Source organism: Bos indicus, chromosome 5 (genome assembly GCF_029378745.1).
Source record: "Bos indicus isolate NIAB-ARS_2022 breed Sahiwal x Tharparkar chromosome 5, NIAB-ARS_B.indTharparkar_mat_pri_1.0, whole genome shotgun sequence".
Classification (NCBI taxonomy): domain Eukaryota; kingdom Metazoa; phylum Chordata; class Mammalia; order Artiodactyla; family Bovidae; genus Bos; species Bos indicus.
In genome coordinates, this window is record NC_091764.1 from 64,351,437 (window position 1) to 64,375,607 (window position 24,171).

Consider the following 24,171-nt stretch of genomic DNA (forward strand, 5'->3'; position numbering starts at 1 on the left):
CAATACTTCTCAAAATTTAATGGTGCATACAAGTCACCTTCAGATCAGATCAGATCAGATCAGTCGCTCAGTCGTGTCCGACTCTTTGCGACCCCATGTATCGTAGCACGCCAGGCCTCCCTGTCCATCACCAACTCCCGGAGTTCACTGAGACTCACGTCCATTGAGTCAGTGATACCATCCAGCCATCTCATCCTCTGTCGTCCCCTTCTCCTCTTGCCCCCAATCCCTCCCAGCATCAGAGTCTTTTCCAATGAGTCAACTCTTCGCATGAGGTGGCCAAAGTACTGGAGTTTCAGCTTTAGCGTCATTCCTTCCAAAGAAATCCCAGGGCTGATCTCCTTCAGAATGGACTGGTTGGATCTCCTTGCAGTCCAAGGGACTCTCAAGAGTCTTCTCCAACACCACAGTTCAAAAGCATCAATTCTTCGGTGCTCAGCCTTCTTCACAGTCCAACTCTCACATCCATACATGACCACAGGAAGAATCATAGCCTTGACTAGACGAACCTTTGTTGGCAAAGTAATGTCTCTGCTTTTCCATATGCTATCTAGGTTGGTCATAACTTTCCTTCCAAGGAGTAAGCGTCTTTTAATTTCATGGCTGCAGTTGCCATCTGCAGTGATTTTGGAGCCCAGAAAAATAAAGTCAGCCACTGTTTCCACTGTTTCCCCATCTATCTGCCATGAAGTGATGGGACCAGATGCCATGATCTTCATTTTCCGAATGTTGAGCTTTAAGCCAATTTTTTCACTCTCCTCTTTCACTTTCATCAAGAGGCTTTTTAGTTCCTCTTCACTTTCTGCCATAAGGGTGGTGTCATCTGCATATCTGAGGTTATTGATATTTCTCCTGGCAATCTTGATTCCAGCTTGTGTTTCTTCCAGCCCAGCATTTCTCATGATGTACTCTGCATATAGGTTAAATAAACAGGGTGACAATATACAGCCTTGATGTACTCCTTTTCCTATTTGGAAACAGTCTGTTGTTCCACGTCCAGTTCTAACTGTTGCTTTCTGACCTGCATACAAATTTCTCAAGAGGCAGGTCAGGTGGTCTGATATTCCCATCTCTTTCAGAATTTTCCACAGTTTATTGTGATCCACACGGTCAAAGGCTTTGGCATAGTCAATAAAGCAGAAATAGATGTTTTTCTGGAACTGTCTTGCTTTTTCCATGATCTAGCGGATGTTGGCAATTTGATCTCTGGTTCCTCTGCCTTTTCTAAAACCAGCTTGAACATCAGGAAGTTCACGGTTCACATATTGCTGAAGCCTGGCTTGGAGAATTTTGAGCATTACTTTACTAGAGTGTGAGATGAGTGCAATTGTGCGGTAGTTTGAGCATTCTTTGGCATTGCCTTTCTTTGGGATTGGAATGAAAACTGACACCTTAGGATCTTGCAAAAATACAGATTCTGATTTAGCCAATGTAGAGTGGAGCCTGAGATCCTGCATTTCAAGCAGGCTCCCCAGTGAAGTTGACACCACTGATCAATAGTCCACACTTTGAATAGCAAGGATAGAGCAGTCATGAATTGTTCCCAGCAGGATGTTAAGGGACATCTTCTTTGATAGCTCTGTAATGCAAAAGAGATTCATATCCTGTCCACAGAGATATTGAAATATTCAGGCTCATATTGTCCCCAGATTGCCAGTTTAAGCGACAATCAGACAGAGAGAAATTTTTTTTTTCAGCATTTACACCGTGCTGGTCACTTTTAAGGTATGAACTCATTTAATCCCTGTAGCAGCCTGATGAGAAGAGTATTGCTATGTTCATTTTACTAGTGAGGACACTGAGGCTTGGAGAGGTGACTTAACTTACTCAGGTAAATTAAGTGATTAGGATTGGAATAAAGGTTTATCTGATTCAACAGTGAGACTATGGGAGGGACTATGGTCATGGGGAGGATGATTCCTTAGGATCTGCTATATGTCAACTTTATAAGGATGCCAAGGGAGACTTGCTCAGTTTAGGAACTGATTATAAATAGGAGAGCTGAGACAGGGGAGATTAGAAAGATACAAGAATGGGTGATATCTGCTTTAGAATATGTCCTGTGTAGAGAAGACAGACTCTCTCAACTTGTGTGTAACTTGCTTTATGTGTCTGCTTCAAAAAAACAAACAAAAAAATCTATTAGTATCTCAGTTTCTCAATGATATTTCCCCCAAACCCCAGGATTGTGTAGCTAGAAACCGAAATGGCTTTTCTCATATTATCTTTAGCTGAACGCAGATGTCTAGGCTTTGTATCAGAATATAATACTCGCCAATCATATTAATTGCTTCTTATCTCTGGGTTCTTTTCTAATAAAGTGTTTATCACATTCAAATAAACAGTAAGATTAATTAATCTTTCAGCTGTTTTATATTCTGATTTTCTGCCACTTTGAAAGAGAAGGTATGTTTATTCCAGAAAGGTTTTCTTAAAATTCTCTCTGAACAGAGGTAGGAAATAAAACAAGCAGCCAATATGCTGGATTAGAAAAAGAATTTTTTTAAATTATATTTTTAGTTCTTTGCACAAAATAGAGCATTAAAAAGCAAGACAAGGGAAAATAAAAATATGAGTAAATAAAACCTATAACCCCCTGCTGTAATTTCAGAGTTCAAGTTGGTAATTAATTAAACAATGATATATTGAGTACCTACTATGTGCCAGACACTTTGCCAGCTCAGGAAAGTAAACTGGGTAGATGGATGTTGTACTGCAAAGAACCTGATGTTGGCTTTCACCTCCTTGAACCTATGTAATTGACATATGTTATTTATCTTAATTCTTACAACAGTTTTATAAGAATGATTATCCCAGTTTATAGATGAAGAAGCTGAGGTTCAGAAAGATTAAATCATTTGTCCAGGTTTGCATCTCAATTAAACAGCCAGATCCAAGGTCTGACTCTAAAATGCAACCGTGGGCTACACTGGCAGAATTGGTTCCCAGTGCCCGATGCCTCCTCTTTCAAAGCCTTGTCCTTCCTCTGCCTTCCCGCTTCCTTCATCCCACTCATCCTTTTCTCCTGAAAAACAGATGAATAGTGAGGTACTGGTGATTTTTTATTTTACCACTCCTTGCAGCATTACCTATTGATTAAAGACCCCAGAGTGACAGGTGTGTTTTACAGTGGCAGCAACAGCAGCGATGCTGATATTGGCACCGTGATAGTTACTAGAGCTCAGCTGTTTGCCAACAGCTCTCGCATACATATTTCCCCTAAGTCTCATCTCACAGCATCTTTATGAGTTAAGGAGTAATATGACCCTCAAAATAGAGATGAGGAAACAAAGTCTAAAGATCCAGATTTACAAATTCCAAATCAAGTATGTATATGGAATTGTTTTGTAAATTACAGAGGATCCTGCAAATGTTTGTATAAATTTTTCTTATCCAAAAAGAACCCTTTATAATATGCCATGTGGTACTAAGGCAGACCTGCCTGTGGCGGCCTTTTGGGAGTGAGCTGAGAGCTAGGAAGGAGGATATTATGAAGCAAGATTTAGTTTTAATCACACTGTATGTGATTGTGTGGGCTTACCTGGTGGCTCAGGTGGTAAAGAATCTGCCTGCAGTGCAGGGTTAAGAAGATCCCCTGGAGAAGGAAATGGCAACTCACTCCAGTATTCTTGCCTGGGAAATCCCATGGTCAGAGGAACCTGCAGGGCTATAGTTCATGGGTTGCGAAAGAGTCGAATATGACTTAGGGACTAAACAACAACAATGTAATTGTGTGATTGCTTACTCTGAATAAATGTGATCCAGGCTGTGCTTTTCAGATTGCCCCAAACACCATTATTTTGGGATTTCAAGCTGAGAAGGTAGAGGTGCCATAATTCTCCCCATGAAGAACCCATTGTAGCCATAATCAATCACAGCATGTTTTCTGCTATGAGCAGACACAGCCTGACAATCCTCAAGCCAGCCCTTTTGGTACAGGTATCCATTAGTAGAGGAAAGAGATTGATGAGAGTTGGGGAAAGCTAAATATTTTCCAAACTGTATTTGGAATTCTGTTCCTGAGTCTGATTTTGAAATGTTTGGCTTCACTATAGGTTTCAATGTCAACCACTTGGATATTGCCCCTCGCTATGCCAGCATTCTCATGGGAATCTCAAATGGAGTGGGAACCCTCTCTGGAATGGTCTGTCCCCTTATTGTGGGTGCAATGACCAAGCACAAGGTAATGGTTTCCTTTGGGGTTGTGGGTTACAGTATGAGAGGACCAAAGTACTGCACAAAGTCTCAAGGCCCTGTCCCAGCCTGTGTAAATGTGTATGTCCTTGACTTGGCTGAGTCACTTGAGCTTCTATTTTTAAAAATTTGTCTTCTTCTTTTAAAAAATTATCATTTATTGATGGCAGCAGGACTGACTGATGTTTGGTTCTATGTTTCTTAAACTGAGAAATAGAAGTGGGGTGTGTGTGTGTAGAAGAAGTGATAATACCATAAAGACTGTTTAAAGACACAAAAAGAAACTGAGGCAATCAATTCAGGATAAATAAATTACCCAAGGTTGTTTTATAATTCCAAGTAATTAGACTTTATCGCCATTTCCAGTTATTGCTTAGCATGCTCCAGCGTGAAAATATTAGTGCAGTTATACTTCCTTATTATGAAGAAAACAAACAAGACATTAATGACCCTTCCTAAGAACCCACGCAGGTGTGGCAGCAGGTCGTTACTGCACGTTTGTGTATTTAGACTAAGGTGAGTAGTACAGGAGGATCCCAGATCCGTCCAGAATTCAGCCACAGGCCAGATGGTTTCTTCATCTCTGTCTTTGAAAGGGTTATAGATATGCTGCCTTCTGCAAATTAACATTGTTTGATACTATGGCATTTTTACCCAACTATTTCTTTGTTGTTGCATATCCTATTAAAAATATAACTTCAGAAATTCTCCCAGTTTCTTGGAGAAGAAAGTGTGGGATAACATTTCTTATCTTTTGATAGAAAAGAAAGGTGGGCTCTGGTGACTTTATAGGCAGAGGATCCAAACTCTCTCTCTGTTCATGAGACGATAGGATTGGTAATATGATTATTAATTCTGTTAGTAAATCTTTCAACGCAAATTCCCATTATTTTTTATACAATATATTTTCACAGAAAATATGAGTATACATAAGCTACTGGGCAGTACAAACTGAGCATTTTTGTGACTCAAATTGTCAAAGCAAGCAAGAAGGAGACCTCTGATATTTACAATGGTGGGTTCCTAAAGCAAATTTAATTTAACCTCATTTGTAGATTTAGGAGAGCTGTGAAATGGTGCAGCAAGGATCTTACAGGATGTTTATTTTATAAAATATTTTTCTAAATTAGAAAAAATGCATATTCACTGTAGTCTTAACTTTGATTTTTTTAAACACTCAAATTCCATTTGGGTCCTGGGCATGCATCTGCCACATGTCTTCCCAAGAAGCACAGCATTGCTTTGGGGTGACTAAGTGCTTTTGTCCCAGCGGAGGACTCCAGAAGATACTGTTCATTTCTGTTTTGGGTTAAAATATTAATTGGTACTGTTTCCTTGTTCAGACCCGTGAGGAGTGGCAGAATGTGTTCCTCATAGCTGCCTTGGTGCACTACAGTGGCGTCATCTTCTATGGGATCTTTGCTTCTGGGGAAAAACAGGAGTGGGCAGACCCCGAAAACCTTTCTGAGGAGAAGTGTGGAATCATTGACCAGGATGAATTAGCTGAGGAGACAGAACTCAACCATGAGAGTTTTGCAAGTCCCAGAAAGATGTCATATGGAGCCACCACCCAGAATTGTGAAGTCCAGAGAAAGGAATGGAGAAGACAGAGAGGAGTGACCCTCAACGAGGAAGAGCTGACATCCTACCAGAATGAAGGGGAAAACTTCTCAGATGCATCCTAATGTCTGAGGGGCACTTCCGGCTCCTCCGCACTTTAGAACCAGAAAGTATCCATACCCATTGTCTTCTCCATAGGCTGGCTTGCCAGGGGGTTAACTCTAGGGACGTTGTTGCACGTGGGGGAGCAGGGAGAGATTTACTCAGCAGTAGGGAAACAACTTGCTCTAAGTTCATAAAACGTATGGCTATAAGTTTTTTGATTTGCAGTTGATTCTTCTCTCAAAGAATAAACTATTCAGGAAGGAATGATTGGAAGAATAAGAGACAAAATGCCATGTTTTTCAAAGAAATATGGAAGGAAATGGGGATATTTGGCCTGGAGGAGAGAAAAAAATAGCTGTTACTACCTTTCTGAGAGCAGCCATGCAGGGGTGGGTTTCCTATTCCTAATAAAGGCCACTGCTTTCAAAGGCCCTGTATTGTGCCAGATGCTTTATTACATTCTCATTTAATCTCCACACACCATGACATAACAATTCTTATCCCCATTTTACAACTGAGGAAAAGAAAGCAACAAAAGACGGACTTGCTCAGGGTCATCCTGCCAGAGGCAGTGCTGAGATTGCGTGTATGCATGCGTGCTCAGCCATGTCCGATTCTTTGCAATCCCATGGACTTCAGCCCTTCAGGCTCCTCTGTTCATGGGATTTCCAGAAAAGAATACTGGAGTGGGTTGCCATTTCCTACTCCAAGTGTTGAGATTGGTGGAGTCCAAAATAGATGTCAATTTTGGAGAAGAAGGTTTTGCTTCAGGTTAGAAGAGATATTTTTAATAATGAAAACTGTAAATGGAGTGGGTTGTCATGTGGATAATTCCCTATCTTGGCAGGCATGGAGGATGGAAAACATTTGGGTTGATGTGGCAGAGAACTTTCAAACATCATATGGGGGACTGGATTCAAACATCCTTAGGGCCCTAGGTAATCTGAGAGCCAAATGAGTCTGTGAATTCATATGCATGTGAAAGTTGCTTAGTCGTGTCCAACTCTTTACGACCCCACGGACTGTAGCCTGCCAGGCAACTCCGTCCATGGGATTTTCCAGGCAAGAATACTGGAGTGGGTTGCCATTTCCTTCTCCAGAGGATCTTCCCAACCTAGGGATCAAACGCAGGTCTCCTGCATTGCAGGCAGACTCTTTACCATCTGAGCCACCAGGGAAACTCATAACATGAATTCATACTTTTCTTATTTTTTTTAATAACAAGAGTCACAGACTATATGAGAGATTCAAATAGGTTAAAAAAAAAGAAGAGGAAAAATGAAAAACTTAGCAAAATAGCAAAGTTCCAGGAATCTGATGGTCAGAATGGCTGAGAAGAAGTAAACTAAATTTCACCCCTTCAGGGAATTCCCTGGCATCCTGTGGTTAGGACTCTGCCATTCCACTGCAGGGGTCCCAGTTCAATCCCTGGTCAGGGAAGTAGGTCCTACAAACTGTGTAGTGTGAACTAAAAAATACAATTTAAACCCATCATAATGTCAAGAATGTGGTTAAACAATGTCCCAAATTACTTGTAAATCTTTAAGACATTTAGTAATTTAAGAAGTTGGTTCATGCATTTTATTAGGTAAAATTCTTAGAAGTGTCCTCTATTTAAAAAAAAATGTATGTCTTTAGCCGTTTTGGCTGGTGATACTAGGAAGCTTGATCAGTTAGACAAAATTATGATTGAAGTATTCCTAATGACTTTACTCAGAATGATATTCAGGGAAACCACAGTAACATAGCAGTAGTTAAACAGTGAAATACTGAACGTAAACGTCTGGGACAACTAGATCCACAGTTAGTGTTGAAAAACTTATCTTTGCATAAGGCAATAACATGGATACTCTCTAAATGTATTTTAAAATTTAATGATATTTGAAAACAATGTTGGCATGTAAAAATGTTGCTTGAAAATAAAATTATTTTCCTTTTTATTGTTTTTGACATTTTTAATTCTACTTTCAGAAGAAAAAGATAGTATTATAGAAAAAATGGTAGATTTACTTACAGTTTGTTATTGTAGGATTTTTTTTCCTAATTTCTCCCATATATATATATTTCTGGTCCCTAACTGTATCAACAGAATTGTGATGTATTTTATAAAAAGAATACTTTTGGGGGGAAAATGCCTGACTCTCTATCAAATAGTATTATTTATGTCATTGGTATATCATTTATGTTATTATATGTATTTAAATCTCTTTAGTGAAACTATGTAACTTAGAACAATTCCTGGCACATAGAAAGTGCTCAATAAACATTACTTATCATCATCATTATCATCTTTTAACCTTTTTTGGGTTGAAAAGAAAGCATGCTGTTTCATTTTCACTCTTGACAGGATTTATTGTGAAAGTCGTGCCGTTTTCTGAGTAAAAAAAGAAAACAGAGAAATTTATGGTAGCCAGTGTTTTCTTTTTTCCTTCTGTTAATGAAGTCAATAACTATTTTAAGAACTCATGTTAATCCTTAAGGCAATATTGCAGATTGTGACACAAAGTTGTACTTACTCCAACATTTGAAGTCAGCAGCATATGTAGAAATTTGACAAATTACTTTGATAAATCAAAGCCTTTAGGGCACCTGTCACTTGTCCTTACAGTATTTAAAAAAATGGGGTCCTAAGTCATGGTGTTAAAAACTAGAAAACACATTATTTTGTTGTGATGGGTTTAGTAAAGGTTGCAATGAACAAATAATTATATTGGAACATCAGGCAAGTGTATTGAATGGTTTGCAAGTTACTGTACATTTTGCTGCAAATATCCATTTGTAGGTCAGTTCTTAGAGGCAAACTATGGATTCTAGCAAGAAGGGAAGGAGACCTGAGGTGCTAGATTCTTGAGACGAGAAAGTTTGACTGGTCCTTTTTAAACAATGAAAGTTTTGGAACATGAACATAACAAGAAAAATAGTAATTGTTTAAGAAATAAGGACACATTTATTATCCCTGCCGGGGTGTTAAATTCAAAGTAAAAATTGGAACCTACTATTTCTATTTCACACTGATTCCTTCTGAGCCCAACAGACCTTTTCCTCCCTCCTTGTTTCTTATCTCAGTTAATTACATCACCCTTTCACTGGAAATAAATCTTTGAGTCATCTTTGACTTTTAAGAAAGTAGCCTTTTCTCTCTTCCCTGCCAAGTCCACTTAATTTTATTTTCAATCTGGAGCTCAATGTCTTACATCACTCTTGGAAATTTTTCAGCCATTCTCTTACTATACTGCTTTTGGCCCCTTTTTTCTGTAGGCTCTTTCTGAGAACCCAGAACAGATGCTAGTCTGCGGGTAGCACTCTGACCATCACTTCTGTATTTTCCAGGCTTTTTGCCTCTATCTGTGTTATTCTGGATATCTTCTGACTTATTTTTAAGTTCTTTATTTCTCTCTCTACAAGGTTCAGTCTAGTAAAACTCCACTCATTGTGTTCTTAATTTCAGTTATTGTGTTTTCAATTTTAGAACATTTAATGGTTCTTTTTCAATCCTGCTATATCCTTAAATAAAATATTTCCAGTTCTTTGCTGAAATTTTCAACACTGTATTTTATTTCCTGGAACTCAAGGAGCTAATTATTTTAAAGTCTGATCAGTGTCACTATCTGGAGACCATGTAATTCTGTGTCTATTTTTCTACTGGTTTTGCTGACTCTTGTTCACAGTATCTCATCTCAGTCTGCGCTTCGTTTTCTTTGATTGTATCCAAAATTATATTGGAAAATTGCTTGTAGAATTTTTTAGAAAAAATGTTCATTTATTTTAGGCTTAAAATAATGTGTGTGTCTGTGTTTGTTTGCTTCCTTTTTCTCCAGAAAGGATTTTCATTTGCTTCTTTCAAGAGCCTGAAGGCATTAGCAATCTGGAATCTCTTTAATCCATTTGAAAGGCCTGAGATATTCTGGGCCACCCAGATTATCTGAAGTTTGGGCTACAGGCAGTGTGGAGACTCTTTTTATTTCAATTTACTCTTGTTTCTGGAATACAGTACTTCAGGGTCCCATCCTACATACTGTGTTTTCCCCAGCATCCAACTTTTATGTCTATACCAGGTTATCAAACTACTCAGATATCAAATACTGGCTTTGTTATAATTAGCAAATGCTCCCAGGAGAAAAGTGACCTTAAATGTCAGGCTTACTTCTCTGGACTTTCATCTTCTCCCAGATGGCCAGATGGTGGCCAGGTGATTTTTCACTGCCATGATGGTTCCACAATGCTTTTTTGAGCAGACATTAAAAACATTTTTTGTTGTCTTTTCTAGTGTGGAGTTGGTCTGAACTACCTAGTCTGCCATTAATGGATGCTGAAGTCCCTTTTAATTATATCTTTATAAGTTCTCTAGAACTAATTTATTTCCCTAGGGTTACTGTGGTATTAAATTAAATCTCAAATATCAGCAAATGTTTATTTCTCTCTTGTGTTACTAGCTGAGTATGGGTTGGATTGAGTGGACTGGAGGCTTATTCCAAACAGTCAGTCAGGTACCCAGGATTTATTTTTTCTTCACTTACCATTTTGTTGTTCACAATTTGGAACATATAAGCAATTTTTAAAATATACTTTTCCAGATTCTTTTCCATTATAGGTTCAGTTCAGTTCAATTCAGTCGCTCAGTCGTGTCCTACTCTTTCCAACCCCGTGGACTGCAGCACACCAGGCTTCCCTGTCCATCACCAACTCCTGGACCTTGCTTAAACTCATGTCCATCAAGTTGGTGATACCATCCAACCATCCTTTCCTCTGTTGTCCCTGTCTTTTCATGACTTCAACCTTTTCCAGCATCAGGCTCTTTTCTAAGGGATCAGTTCTTCACATCAGGTGGCCAAAGTATTGGAGTTTCAGCTTCAGCATCAGTCTTTCTAATGAATAGTCAGGACTGATTTCCTTTAGGATTGACTGGTTTGATCTCCTTGTAGTCCAAGGGACTCTCAAAAGTCTTCTCCAACACCATAGTTCAAAAGCATCAATTCTTCAGTGCTCAGCTTTAAGAAAGCTGAGAACAATTATAGGTTATTATAAGATATTGAATATTGTTCCCCATGCAACATCCTTGTTGTTTATTTTATATGAAGTCATGTGTATCTCTTAACACATACTCTTAATTTATCCACCCCTCCCCCCACCCCCCTTTGGTAACTTTAAGTTTATTTTCTATGTCCGAGTCTATTTTTTTTGTATGTAGATTCATTTGTATAATTTTTTAGATTCCACATATAAGTGATATTATATGTTTGTCTCTCTCAGTGTGACTTACTTCACTTAGTATGGGAATCTCTGATCTGTCCCTGGTGCTGCATAGGACAATATTTCATTCTTTTTTATAGTTGAGTAGTATTCCATTGTATGTATATACCACACTTGTTTATAAGATTTGATATCACCAAAGAAGTGGGGAGGGAGAAGGAGGCACACTGGCTTTTCACTACCTTACCTGGAAATGCAGTGTTATTTCTGCTCCTAGTTTGGGTGGAGAATAAAGGAGAGCATGTGAATTACTGAGAGAGCACTAGTTGCTTCTGTTACTCAACTCTACTAGGTAGGGGTCTTGTGAACTCTCACTTGGCATATTGAAAGATTCTCCTAACCCTGAGTGCCAAAAATGCCGTGACTGTGCTACACGGTATTCTAGGAGATTGGAACTAAGTCGTAGGGAGCAAATCTTGTATGGAAAGGCTATTTGGGCCCCTTCCAGGAGAAACCACAGAGATTGATATCTTTATTAGAATCGAAAGTCATTAAAGTACAGTAGATTTTGGTCTGATTCAAACCTGGCCTTAATCGCCATGCAGACCAATTTGAAGAGCTAAGGAAGCTGAAATTTTCTTTAAATTTCATTTGTCACTGAAATTTTCTTTAAATTTCATTTCTTATGCTAGGCCCGTTCCATATGTGATCTGATTTAATTCTCATGGCCACTCAATGAGGAAATTTCAACTATTTATTCCCAAGTATTTAACTATTTATTAAAATATAAATGGTGTTTCAGAGCAGAACTTATACTCAAGAACTCTAATGGCCATATTTTAATCTTAATTCTTTTTTAAAAGTTGAAGTATATTGATTTACAATATCATATTAATCTTAACTAAATATTAATCTTAATTCAATGTTTAATCTGTTCTCCACCTCTTCTCCTGGCTGCAGTAAATTCAGACCATGGTAATTTTTAAAGTCAGGAGAATGTCCCAGTAATTTCAGGAAGGTGTGAGCGAACTGATGGAATGAGTTCAAATGAGCGAATTGATGGAATGATCAAACTGGTAGTTTGATCCAGATGCCAGTACAGGGCCCGGTGAAAACCCAGATGAACAGGTGAGATCCCTATTCTCAACAGCTGCTGGACTGGAGTGAGATGGAAGAAAACCCCTAGGGAAAATAGGGGCCCCTCTATTTTCCCAATTTTCCCTGGTTACCCCGATAAGAAGGCTGAACCCAATGCTTACTCTGTGTGTGTGTGTGGTGGTGGTGGTGGTGGTGTTGGGGAGTTTCAGGGGGTTGCCAGAAGATTGAATTTCTCTCAGACATCCAAGATATGGAAACACAAACACTGTCCAGATGCTCAGTACATGCCCTGCGCAAAATAGAGGCTCAGTAAACATATTCTTCAAAATCTGATGTACTTAAGGATGATTATGCTGGAGGTGATTTTCAGGTTGATTGGTCAAACATGGCAGGTTAAATGTAAGTCTACTTCCTAAGATTATAATAAAGGAATAAAAGAGCACATAAATTTTCCAGGACAAAGAGAAAGGAAGAGACAACCACATTTGGGGAGTGAAATAGGGATACATCAGCCTTAACTGAGTTCAGCAAAACCAAATCAGAAAAGAAGGAAGCTGTTTTGTGTTACCGAATGAGCGGAAGCTGAGACTTTGGAGGTACCAGGGACAGGTACCTCTGGAGAACAGAGTGAGTGGGTAGACTGACGTTAGAGGAAGGGAACTGAAAACACAGGGCTAGTTGAAGGTTAGAAATGCCTGATGTAGCAACCCTAGTGAAAATGCATGTAAGGAGTAGTTATAACTGCAGAGCTCAACCACTAAACTGCCCCTCCCCTAGTGCAAAATGGGAGCTTTATTTTCTGCACAGGAAATCTCTGGATTCAAGAACACTTGTCATAGCTGCATATAAATTCCAAAAGATAGAGACTTCAGTCTGTTTTGGTCACTGATGAATCTAAAGTACCTAGAACAGTGTCTGGCATTTAATAGCCACTTGGTAAATACTTGTTGAATAAATGAATGAATGAACCTCATTAAACACAGGGGTATTAATTAAAAGTTTCCATCCTAAACACTGAAAACTTTCAGCCACATTCATGCACCAAGTTTCCAAAATGCTGGTCATCAAGCTCATACCCTCTAGGCAAGAGACCTAAGGATTCACAGTGTGAGCGGTAGGAACTCACTTTCTAAGAGAAAGGCTTACAGTCATTGACATTTGGGGGTTTCCCCATCAAAATAAGTAGACCCCTGCCCAATCCTTTCCTGTGGAGGCCACCCACCATGCCCTTCCAATGGGAATAGACATTCATTTATTTAATCTACAATTATTTATCATCTTTAACCCCACTCCAGTACTCTTGCCTGGAAAATCCCATGGATGGAGGAGCATGGTGGGCTGCAGTCCATGGGGTCGCTAAGAGTCAGACATGACTGAGCGACTTCACTTTCCCTTTTCACTTTCATGCATTGGAGAAGGAAATGGCAACCCACTCCTGTGTTCTTGCCTGGAGAATCCCAGGGACGGGGGAGCCTGGTGGGCTGCCGTCTATGGGGTTGCACAGAGTCAGACACGACTGAAGCGACTTAGCAGCAGCAGCAATGAGCATTTCAATTATTGAGCACTTATAATGGTCTGCTGCTACTGCTGCTAAGTCACTTCAGTTGTGTCCGACTCTGTGCAACCCCATAGATGGCAGCCCACCAGCTCTCCCTGTCCCTGGGATTGTCCAGGCAAGAACACTGGAGTGGGTTGCCATTTCCTTCTCCAATGCATGAAAGTGAAAACTGAAAGTGAACTTGTTCAGTCGTGTCCGATTCTTAGCGACACCATGGACTGCAGCCTACCAGGCTCCTCCGTCCATGGGATTTTCCAGGCAAGAGTACTGGAGTAGGGTGTCATTGTCTTCTCTGATAATGGTCTAGGCACTGCAAATAGAAGATAAGTGAACAAAATAAGTCTCTGCTCTCATAGAGCTTACATTCTAGAGGACAGACACTGCAAGTAAGCAGGTTGATAATTAAATTCAGTATATGGCATGTGAGAGGGTGATGAGTGCTAAAGACAAACATAGAACAGCGTAAGGGAACAGGGAGTGAGGGGTTGGCATATTCAGGGATGTAGTGAACTTTCAGCAGAGACCTAAAGGCAGTGAGGAAGAAGTCAGGAGCCTATTTGGGCCAAGGGTTCCAGGAATAAGAAAAAGCAAGTACAAATGCTGTGCATGAAGTGGGAATACACCTGGCATATTTAAAGAACACCAAGTCTTTTAAAGTGGTTAGGTTCCAGACATATTTCAAAGGAAGACAGAACATTTGCTGAGAAGCATAAGACTGGGGAGGATCAGACTTGGTAGGGGGAGAAATCCAGGATCAAAAATTTTGGACATATTTGACTTGGGAATTTTATTTGCCTATTGATTGGTCCTGGGTGTTCTTTGGAAGGAATGATGCTAAAGCCGAAACTCCAGTACTTTGGCCACCTCATGTGAAGAGTTGACTCATTGGAAAAGACTCTGATGCTGGAAGGGATTGGGGGCAGGAGGAAAAGGGGACAACAGAGGATGAGATGGCTGGATGGCATCACTGACTCGATGGACATGAGTCTGAGTGAACTCCGGGAGTTGGTGATGGACAGGGAGGCCTGGCGTGCTGTGATTCATGGGGTCGCAAAGAGTCGGACACGACTGAGCAACTGAACTGAACTGAACTGATTGATTGCTGAGTAGCAATACCAGTGGGCAGTAGAAGGCAGTCTGGGATTCAGGGCAGAGGTCAGAGCTGGAGCTATACATTCATGAGTCATTGTCACATCACACTGATGGCAGTTAAAGCCACGAGACCCGGATGAGATCATCAAGACTTGCACATGATTGAGCCCTGGGAGCAGTCCAACAGAGAGAGATGTCAGGAGATGAGGAGGAGTTAGCAGAGGATAGGGAAAAGTAAGGAAGCGGGCTAGAGAAGGGGACCCAGAGAGGATGGCATCCTGCTGCTAGGTAAAGAAGGAAGGGCTTGAAGGAGGGGTGATTGTTAGCATAGGGTCAGGGCACAATCAGTTGCATCAAAGCTGCTATTAAATGAAGTAAGAGGGCTGAGAATGGGCCATTGGAATTGGCGGCATGGAGGTCATCGTTTTAACGTAGTGGTGAGGATAAAAGCCTGATGGAGTGTATTCAACAAAGGCTGGACTTTTTACTGTCTTCCTCTTACATATGAATAGACAGCCAAAGATTGCTGAGAGTTCAGGAAAGTTTCCGATACTAAAGACAGAGTTCAACACTGATAGGGAGGAAGGTAATTGGAGGAAACCCAACATCGCAGGGAGTAGAACAAACCTTAATCTAAAAGAGAAGAAAAGTTGTGTCACTGCATGCGTGACACAAAAATAGGTTTGTTTTTTTTTTTGTTTGTTTGTTTTTTAAGGAAGAAATGTCCAGAGAAGCAGATACGGCTAGATAGAGAGAATTTTGAGTCTGGGAAGTGACTACGACTCCAGGGCTGGAAAGCTCTTCAAACACAGGAACAGGACCAGCACAAAGTAACCTCTTTCTCTTCTTTTTCCCCCTTTCCTCCCTTCCCCTCTCCTTTCTCTCTCTCTCTGCTGTCACATGACAAAATTAAAACAATTTAGTACTGACCTTGGTGTCCTTTATTTAAGGGAAACAACCCATGGCTGAGGGGCGGTAAGGAGTGGGTAGTTTAATGCTTACTAGCAGTGAAGCAGTCTTCCCAGCGATTTTGGGCAAGAGAAAACTTTTACAAAATGTTAGAAGAGACAACTCAGAAACTGGGTGTGCTTGGCCAGGAGGTCGAGGATGTCTTAATAAGGCGTGCAGGTCCTATTTTCTAGAATGAGGTGAGCTCACCAGTGCTGAGTTGGAGGACTGACTGGGGTTAGATTTTCCCTGTCAGGTGTATCCTGCCAAGTGCAGACTGAGGTGTGACTTGCGAATGTGGGCGGCGCCATCTTGGGATCCTGACAAGTTGAGTTAACCTTCTCATGCCTAATTATAACATCCTGCAGTAAAGCTGAAGTCAAATAACTTAGACATACCATGGATGTGAGAGACTTTGGACACTTTCGGCCATCCGTGTGATGACTTTTTGTAGGATCCGGGTAAACGGGCTAGAGAGTTGCTGCCAGGTGGATCTGCTTTGTCTTTTTTTCCCTCAGCTTAATCGGGTGGGGCTGGATGGAGCCACGTTTCAGTCAGGCTTGTGGCCGAGCAGAACTAACCTGCCGTATGAAAACGAGGCGAAGAAGGGGAACATTTGTTGATGAAATTAACTTCGCCACAAATTTCATACAGATACAGCCTCACAGGAAAGGAGGAGTGACGACAGATCCTGAAGCTGGTTGTGTGCTTAGTCGCTTAGTCCTGTCTGACTCTCTGCGACCGCATGGACTGCAGCCCGCCAGACTCCTCTGTCCATGGGATTCTCCAGGAAAGAATACTAGAGTGGGTTGCCATGCCCTCCTCCAGGGGATCTTCCCAACCCAGGGACCGAACCCAGGTCCCCTGCATTGCAGGCGGATTCTTGACGGTCTAAGCCACCAGGGAAGCCCAAGAATACTGGAGTGGGTTGCTCTTTCCTTTTCCAGGGGAACTTCCCGACCCAGGAATGGAACCGGGGTCTCCTGCATTGCAGGCAGATTCTTTTCCACCTGAGCTACCAGGGAAGCCCCCTGAAGTGGGTTAAAGCCACTGATGTTGTGGGTCGTGGTTGTGAGGTGTAGGCACTGGAGACCTGCAGATTTCTCAACATGAGGTCTGCGAACACACAAGAAAATATGAACCAGATGGTAAGTTGTGACTTCTCTCCGAAAGTCATCTGGAGAGAAGACTTATCTGTAATCTACAGCTGCTGTCATAGTCTCAAAGGTTTCCATGATCCAAAAGAGGTCTAAGATTGGGAATTCCCTGGCAGTCCAGTGGTCAGGACACTGGGCTTGCACTACCACGGGGCACTAGTTGGATCCCTGGTCGGGGAACTAAGATCCCGAAAGACACACAGCATGGCCAAAAAAATAAAATAAGATTTGACTAGAACTACCAGTACTAAATGGAAGGAAACCTAGTAAATTGTAGGCATTGCCTGAGATGCTCTTTGTGGAAAACTGATTCTCTAGCTTAGGCGCCTGGCGTTCTCATAGTCCCAACTTCTTTTTTTTTTTTTTTGGAACTTAATTTTCTATCATAGTTCCCATCTCCTTCCTTCATTTGGAGTCTTTGTTCTAATCCTTTTCCATACCCCCTTTCTTCTTTCTCTACTGTTTAATAGATCCACTGGGGAGCTTGGCTTGGAGTGGTGGGGCAATCAGGTAGGCAGGAACTTCTCCAATTTATTTATCATCTTTCACACTGTTCCTAGTAGTGATTATGAAATATTGACATTAAGTAGATAAACTCATTTTGAAAGTACTTGCATGGTGTCTTTTCAAGCTACATGATGTTTGACCATGATATATACTAAAGGGTGATGAGAAACACCCCAGAAAGATGTTAACATCCTTGATTGGAATGTAACTATAAATTAATGGAAAATACTATGAAGTACTGTGAATAAATAGCCATAAAGGCTGGTTAAATATTATCACTTAAAGAACCATTAAGAAATAATGCTATTTATATAACCAAAGTGAATCCCATTTCTCTGCAGATCAAACAATTATGCACAGCAAGAGCAAGCATCTTGGCTTTCACTAATTACAGAATTTTTTTCCCACAAAATAGCTTTTTATATTTTGATAGTGCTGATTGTTTTAGAGTTGTTCCCAAGGATTCATATTCAAAGATCATCTTTCAGTCTGTCACATTTTTAAGAATGATGTAATGCTTTCTTGATTATTTCAACATAACATAAAATGGAAATTCCATGGTTTGAGGTTTGCAGATAGTTCCTTTTTAATCTTCTTTAGGAACACATTTCATAATGAGTTTTGGTCTAAAATGTGATCCTGGTTTTCATCAGAATTTCTCTCACTCTATTTTTGGCTGAAATGGGATAAAGAGTCAAATGACTTTTGACTCTTTTTTGTCTAGTGTTTGTAGTTTCACACAGTTTTAATATGCTTGAGGATAAGATTTCATTTTTGTAGAGAAAGGTTTAAGTTGTCCAGCATATCTCTGTGAGCTGCACTATCTCTCTGATGAAGGCCATAATATTTTATCTTTTTTAGAGAGATCGAAGACCATAGCTTTTATGGATGGATTCATTATTGTTTTAAGGATGAAACTGGTATTTAAAATATGCAAATGTTATGTTACTCCTATTTAAAATCCCAGAGATTTCTGTATTACTTGTCTATCACTTGAGGGAAAATCACCACTGATTTTATGTCTTTGAGACACAAAACTATGTACTGGCTCACACCTCTACGGGTTGGCTATTTCAGTTGGACTCAACCAGGTGGTTCTTCTACTGGTCTTCCCTGGAGTCACCCTTGTGACTGTAGTCATCTTGTGCTTGACTTGGTTTGGATGACCTAGATGGCTTTACTGGCTCTTGGTGCTAGCTGTTGCCTGTGGTGCCCTGGCTCTCTACCACATGGCCTCACATCCTCTGACTGGCTAGACCCAGCTTCATTACATGATAGACGTTATAGATATAATAGATAGAATGTACTTCTTACATTATAAGAAGGAGAGAATGGAAGCAGTAGGGGCCTCTTGAGGCCAAGTCTCAGATGCCTCACAGTGTCACTTCTCCCACATTTTTTGGTTCCAGAGCCATCCCCAGTTTGAGGAGAGGGATGATAGATTTCACCCCCTGATGGAAGGAGCCTCAAAATCACATTGCAATGGGACATCCATATTGGATTGCAAGGATTATAGTGATCATCTCTGCAGGCAAACCTACCATAGCTTCTCATCTCAATTAAAATAAAAACCAAATTTTCACTATGGCTCCCAAGTCCCTACATCTTCTGACTTCCTTTTCAATTTTGTATTGTTCCACTCCTCCCTTCATTCATTGCCCTCCTTTCTGTTACTCAAATGACCTCACCTTGTTGTTCTCCCTGTCTCAATGCTCCTTCTTATATCTAGGCTCCTTCTTGTCATTCAGGTCTTAGTTAAATGTCACTAAAAGTATATTTTAAAAAACACTTTATTGAGGTATGACTGGCACATTAAAAAAGCTATGCTTATTTAATGTATATAACTCTATAAGTTTGGGAATATATACATACTCATGAAACCATCATCAGTGTCAAGGTCATAGACACATCCATCACCACCCAAAGATTTCCTCCCACTATTATTAGTGTGTGGTGAAAACACTGGATATAAGATCTATACTTATTTAATTTTGAGTATACAGTACTGTTGGCTAGACACCATGCTGTGTAATAGATCTCCAGAATTTATCTTGCATAACTGAAATTTTGTAACATTTGACCATCACCTGCTCATATTCCTTCCTTGCTTCCTAACCCCAGTGACCACAATTCTACTCTGCTTTTGTGAGTTTGACGGTTTTTTTTTGGCCACATTGTGCAACACATGGGATCTTACTTCCCCAACCAGGGACTGAGCCCATGCCCCTTGCAGTGGAAGAATGGATTCTTAACCACTGGCTCACCAGTGGTGGCGAGGGGAGGTCCCGAGTTTACCTGTTTTAGATTCCACATAATAGAACCCTCAGAATGTCTTAAGTTGCCTCTTTCACTTTCTTAGCAACTCTTTATTATTTGTATGCTTTTATCTATTTTATTTATCACTTTCTAAATGATCTTTTTTAAAAAAATATGCTTATTGCTTATTTTTCCACTGGAATTAAGGTCTTTGGGAGCTAAGGCTTTGTCTCTCCTGTTTATTCCTATTTATTCAAGGATGAGAATGTGTCTTTGTAATGGTCCTCAACCTTGGCTACACTCTAGAGGGTGTGGGGTGATGCCCAGGCTGTACTCCAGACAACTAGAAATGCCAAAAGGATCCCATAGAGCAGCCAAAAGGAAGGACCACTGGCTAGCCTGAAAACCTCAGAGAAGAGCAGGAACCAGGGCTGGTCTTAAAGAGAAGGCAAGATTTAGAGACATGGGGCAAAGAAGAAAGCCTTCCTCTCAGAAAGGATGTAGGAGGAGCAACAGGGAAAGGAACTAGATATTGCAGAACAAGTAATGCCAGGAATTGACTTGTTAACTTGATTTGATAAGCTGTTGGTACATTGACCATTCTTCCTGAATTTTCCAGACTAGCTGATTTGAAATACTGTGTTCCATTTTCTATGTAAATCAACAACACATCTTTTAACATTTGAGCATCTAAACTCCAACTCTAAGGCAGAAGCAACACAAAATCATAGTAAAATGATGGATCTTTTTTTTAGAAAAATGATGAATATTTTTTAGAAAATATTAGGTTGGTGCAAAAGTAATTGTGGTTTTTGCATTGTTGAAATTTGCCATTTGATATTGGAATATAGTCTAAATAAATGTGGTTATGTTATACATCATTTTAATGCACATTTCTTGCTTTTCATTTTTGCTAATGGCTTACTACTTACTGTTTATATCTATTTTAGACTAGGGAAATAATGTTAGACAAAAAGCAAATTTGAGCAGTTTTCTTATTTGAGTTCAAAACGGTTGTAAAGCAGCAGAGGCAATTTGCAACATCAACAGCCATTTGGCCCAGGAACTGCTAATGAACATACAATGCAGTGGTGGTTCAAGAAGTTTTGCAAAGGAGATGAGAGCCTTGAAGGTAATGAGTGCAGTGGCTGGCCGTCAGAAGTTGATACCAACCAGCTGAGAGCCATCATCGAAGCTGATCCTCTTACAATTGAAAAGTTGCCAAAGAATTCAATGTCAGCTATTCTTCCATCATTCGACATTTGAAGCAAATTGGAAAGGTGAAAAAGCTTGATAAGTGTGTACCTTGTGAGCTGACTGGAAATCAAAAAGTTGTCATTTTGAGGTGTCATCTTCTCTTATTCTATGCAACAATGACGAGCCATTTCTCTATTGGATTGTGACGTGTAATGCAAAAGTGGATTTTATACAACAAGATGAGTTGGAGAAGAAGCTCCAAAGCACTTCCTAAAGCCAAACTTGCACCAAAAAAGGTCATGGTCACTGTTTGGTGGTCTGCTGCCAGTCTGATCCACTACAGTTTTCTGAATCCTAGTGAAATCATTACCTCTGAGAAGTTTGCTCAGCAAATCAATCAGATGCACCGAAAACTGCAATGCCTGCAGCTGGCATTGGTCAACAGAAAGGGCCCAATTCTTCACAACAGTGCAGGACCACACATCACACAATCAACTGCTTCAAAAGCTGAATGAATTGAGCTTTGAGGTTTTGTTTCATCCGCCGTATTCACCTGACCTCTCACCGACTGACTACCACTTCTTCAAGCATCTTAACAACACTTTTCAGGGAAAACGCTTTCATAACTAACAGGAGACAGAAAATGCTTTCCAAGAGTTCACTGAATCCCAAAGCATGGATTTTTATACTATAGTAATAAACAAACTTATTTCTCACTGGCAAAAATGTGTTGATTGTAATGGTTCCTATTTTGGTTAATAATGATGTGTTTGAGCTTAGTTATAATGATTTAAAATTCACAGTCCGGTACGGGGAGGGAGGTGGGAGTGGGTTTCAGGATGGGGAACACATGTACGCCTGTGGAGGATTCATGTTGATGTGTGGCAGAACCAATACAATATTGTAAAGTAATTAGCCTCCAATTAAAATAAATAAATTTAAATTTTAAAAAATACATAAAAAAATAAAATTCACAGTCCAAAACCATAATTACGTTTGCATCAACCTAATAGCTACTCTGATATGAAAAATCTTGTCATTTAAGAAAGCAATTTTGTATCCTTAACTAGGGGCACAGGAATGATGAAAGTGATGTTTTAGGATTGTTCTGTAAGAACAGATTGGAGATTAGAGGCAAGAAAAGGAAAGAGGTAGGTACCCCAGCCATGCTGGTGTATTTATTCGCATGAAGTGAATAAGGGTCATGGTGATGGGGACATAAAGTCGAGGGTGGATGTGAGAGGCATTTGGGGGGAAAAAGCAAGTCACAAGTCATGATGATGGGTCAGTAGTGTAACAGCTAGGAGGGAAGGGTGGCCTTACCCTCATGGGTTAAATTATTTTGGTGAGCATTTATATTGATCAGTTTCACAGAATTAAATTCACGTAATGCTGTGTGTTACCTGAATGACAGGGCAAAGAGCAGAGAGAAAAAGCCTGGCACCACGTTTCAAAAACCTAAATCCTTTAGTTTCTAAATTGAGATATAATTCACATACTATACATTTCACTCTTTTAAAGTGTATAATTCAGTGGCTTTTCATATATTCAAGAGGTTGTGCAATTTACATCACTGTCTAATCCGGAACATTTTTATCACCCCAGAAAGAACCCTGTACTCATTAGCAACCATTCCTCATTCCCCTCTCCCCATCTCTTGGAGACCACTAATCTCCTTTCTGTCTATGGATTTGCCTATTGTGAACATTTCATATACATGGAATCATATAATATATGGTATTTTGTGATTGCTTTCATTTAGCATTTCTTCAAGGTTTATCCATGTTGTAGCATATGCAGGCATGCATGCTCAGTTGTTCAGTCATGTCCAACCCTCTGTGACCCCATGGACTGTAGCCCTCCAGGCTCCTGTGTTCATGGGATTATCTAGGCAAGCATACTGGAGTGGGTTGCCATTTCCTCTTCCAGGGGATCTTCCCCACTCTGGCATCAAACCTGCCTCTTCTGTGTCTCCTGCATTGGCAGGTGTATTCTTTACCACTGAGCCACCTGGGAAGCCCGTTGTAGCAGATATCAGCACTTCATTCCTTTTTATGGCTGAATAATATTTCATTGTATGATATACCACATTTTATCTATTCATCAGTTATTTGGGTTATTTATGCTTTTTGGCTTTTATGAATAATGCCTAAACCCTGCATTTTAAGATTGCCTTTACTACATTCTACATTCATGTGCTATTTTCAGTATTTCAAGGGAACTACTGGAAACATCCCTTTGGCTCACACAGATGTTAGAATGATGCCATTAAAATGGAAGATCAGGCCACTCCTTTTCTCAAAATGCTCCAGTGACTCCCTTCTCACTTGTAGTAAAAGACAATCCTGAGTACAAACTCCAGGGCTCTCTTCAGTCTGTTTTTCTAACTGTATCTCCTGGCCCCACCCTTTGTCTCCGATGCCCTGGCCTTCTAGGTGATACTCAGCTGCACTGGGCAGGCTTTCTCTTCTGGTTCTTGCTTGCACCTCTTCTCCCAAGGATCTCAATGGATCACTGTCACCTCCTCGCTCAGACCTTTTCTGATCTCACAGTTGAAAAGAACACCCTTGGACCCCCACTGTACTTTGCATATCCCATCTCCCTTCTTGTTGTATTTCCCTTAGAACTTATTCTATCTATATATTTTATTTTCTTATTTATAGTCTCTCTTCATTAAAATGCAAACTCTGTAAGAGTAAGAAATTTGATGCAATGTGTTCATCCATATATCCCCAGCACTTAGAATTTCATTTGCCAGATAATAGGTGTTAAATATTTGCAGAATGAATGAGTGAATATACTTAAAATTAGGCTGCTTAGGCTATTTAAAATAACAGATTTTTTTTGGGGGGGGGGTGGTTTGACTGGAAGGATAACCATTCAGTATGAAAGTGTGTCTAACTCCTGATGATCGAAAGTTCTTAAGCGCATAAGTCTTTGACTATACTCATCTGACTAAGGTAAAAGAAAAATACAGGCATCGTCTCTCAGACGCACCAGTTTATTTGGTAGAAAAAACTTCAGAAACCTGGGTCTCTCCTGGGGGAGGCTGTGGGGAACACAGGGAGTGCCTCATGATGAGAAATTTGGGAACAGCTACTCTAAACAACTATCTGAAAGGATGTTGGTTAATGTGGTTGGTTAATTACTGAGAAATTCCAGGAAAGAAAAAAAGCTACATTTTAAACAAACGTTTATCAGCATGTACCATTTGACTGGTCTACTGTCCAAAGGTTCCTCTTGCAGCTCTTTTTGGCAGCACTTGTGTAAAACTGAGGCAGCAGTAAGTGACAAAGGTTTTATTTATCT

The 24,171-nt window shown here is 40.2% G+C and overlaps 1 protein-coding gene and 1 long non-coding RNA gene across 4 annotated transcripts in view; one reads left to right on the forward strand and one right to left on the reverse strand.

Annotated features, from left to right (window-relative positions):
• SLC17A8 (solute carrier family 17 member 8) overlaps positions 1-6,287 on the forward strand; it is a 40,549-nt gene extending 34,262 nt beyond the window's left edge. The window contains exons 11-12 of the mRNA XM_019961148.2: positions 4,056-4,183; positions 5,538-6,287. Of these exons, the coding sequence (XP_019816707.2) occupies positions 4,056-4,183; positions 5,538-5,879 (470 nt within the window). The 3' untranslated portion in view covers positions 5,880-6,287. The remainder of the gene's footprint in view (positions 1-4,055; positions 4,184-5,537) is intronic.
• The window catches only part of LOC109559428 (uncharacterized), a 46,767-nt gene that overhangs the window by 14,989 nt on the left and 7,607 nt on the right, over positions 1-24,171 (reverse strand). For all 3 annotated transcript variants that reach the window (XR_011566653.1, XR_011566655.1, XR_011566654.1), the window contains exon 2: positions 16,144-16,326. This is a non-coding gene — a long non-coding RNA (uncharacterized lncRNA). The remainder of the gene's footprint in view (positions 1-16,143; positions 16,327-24,171) is intronic.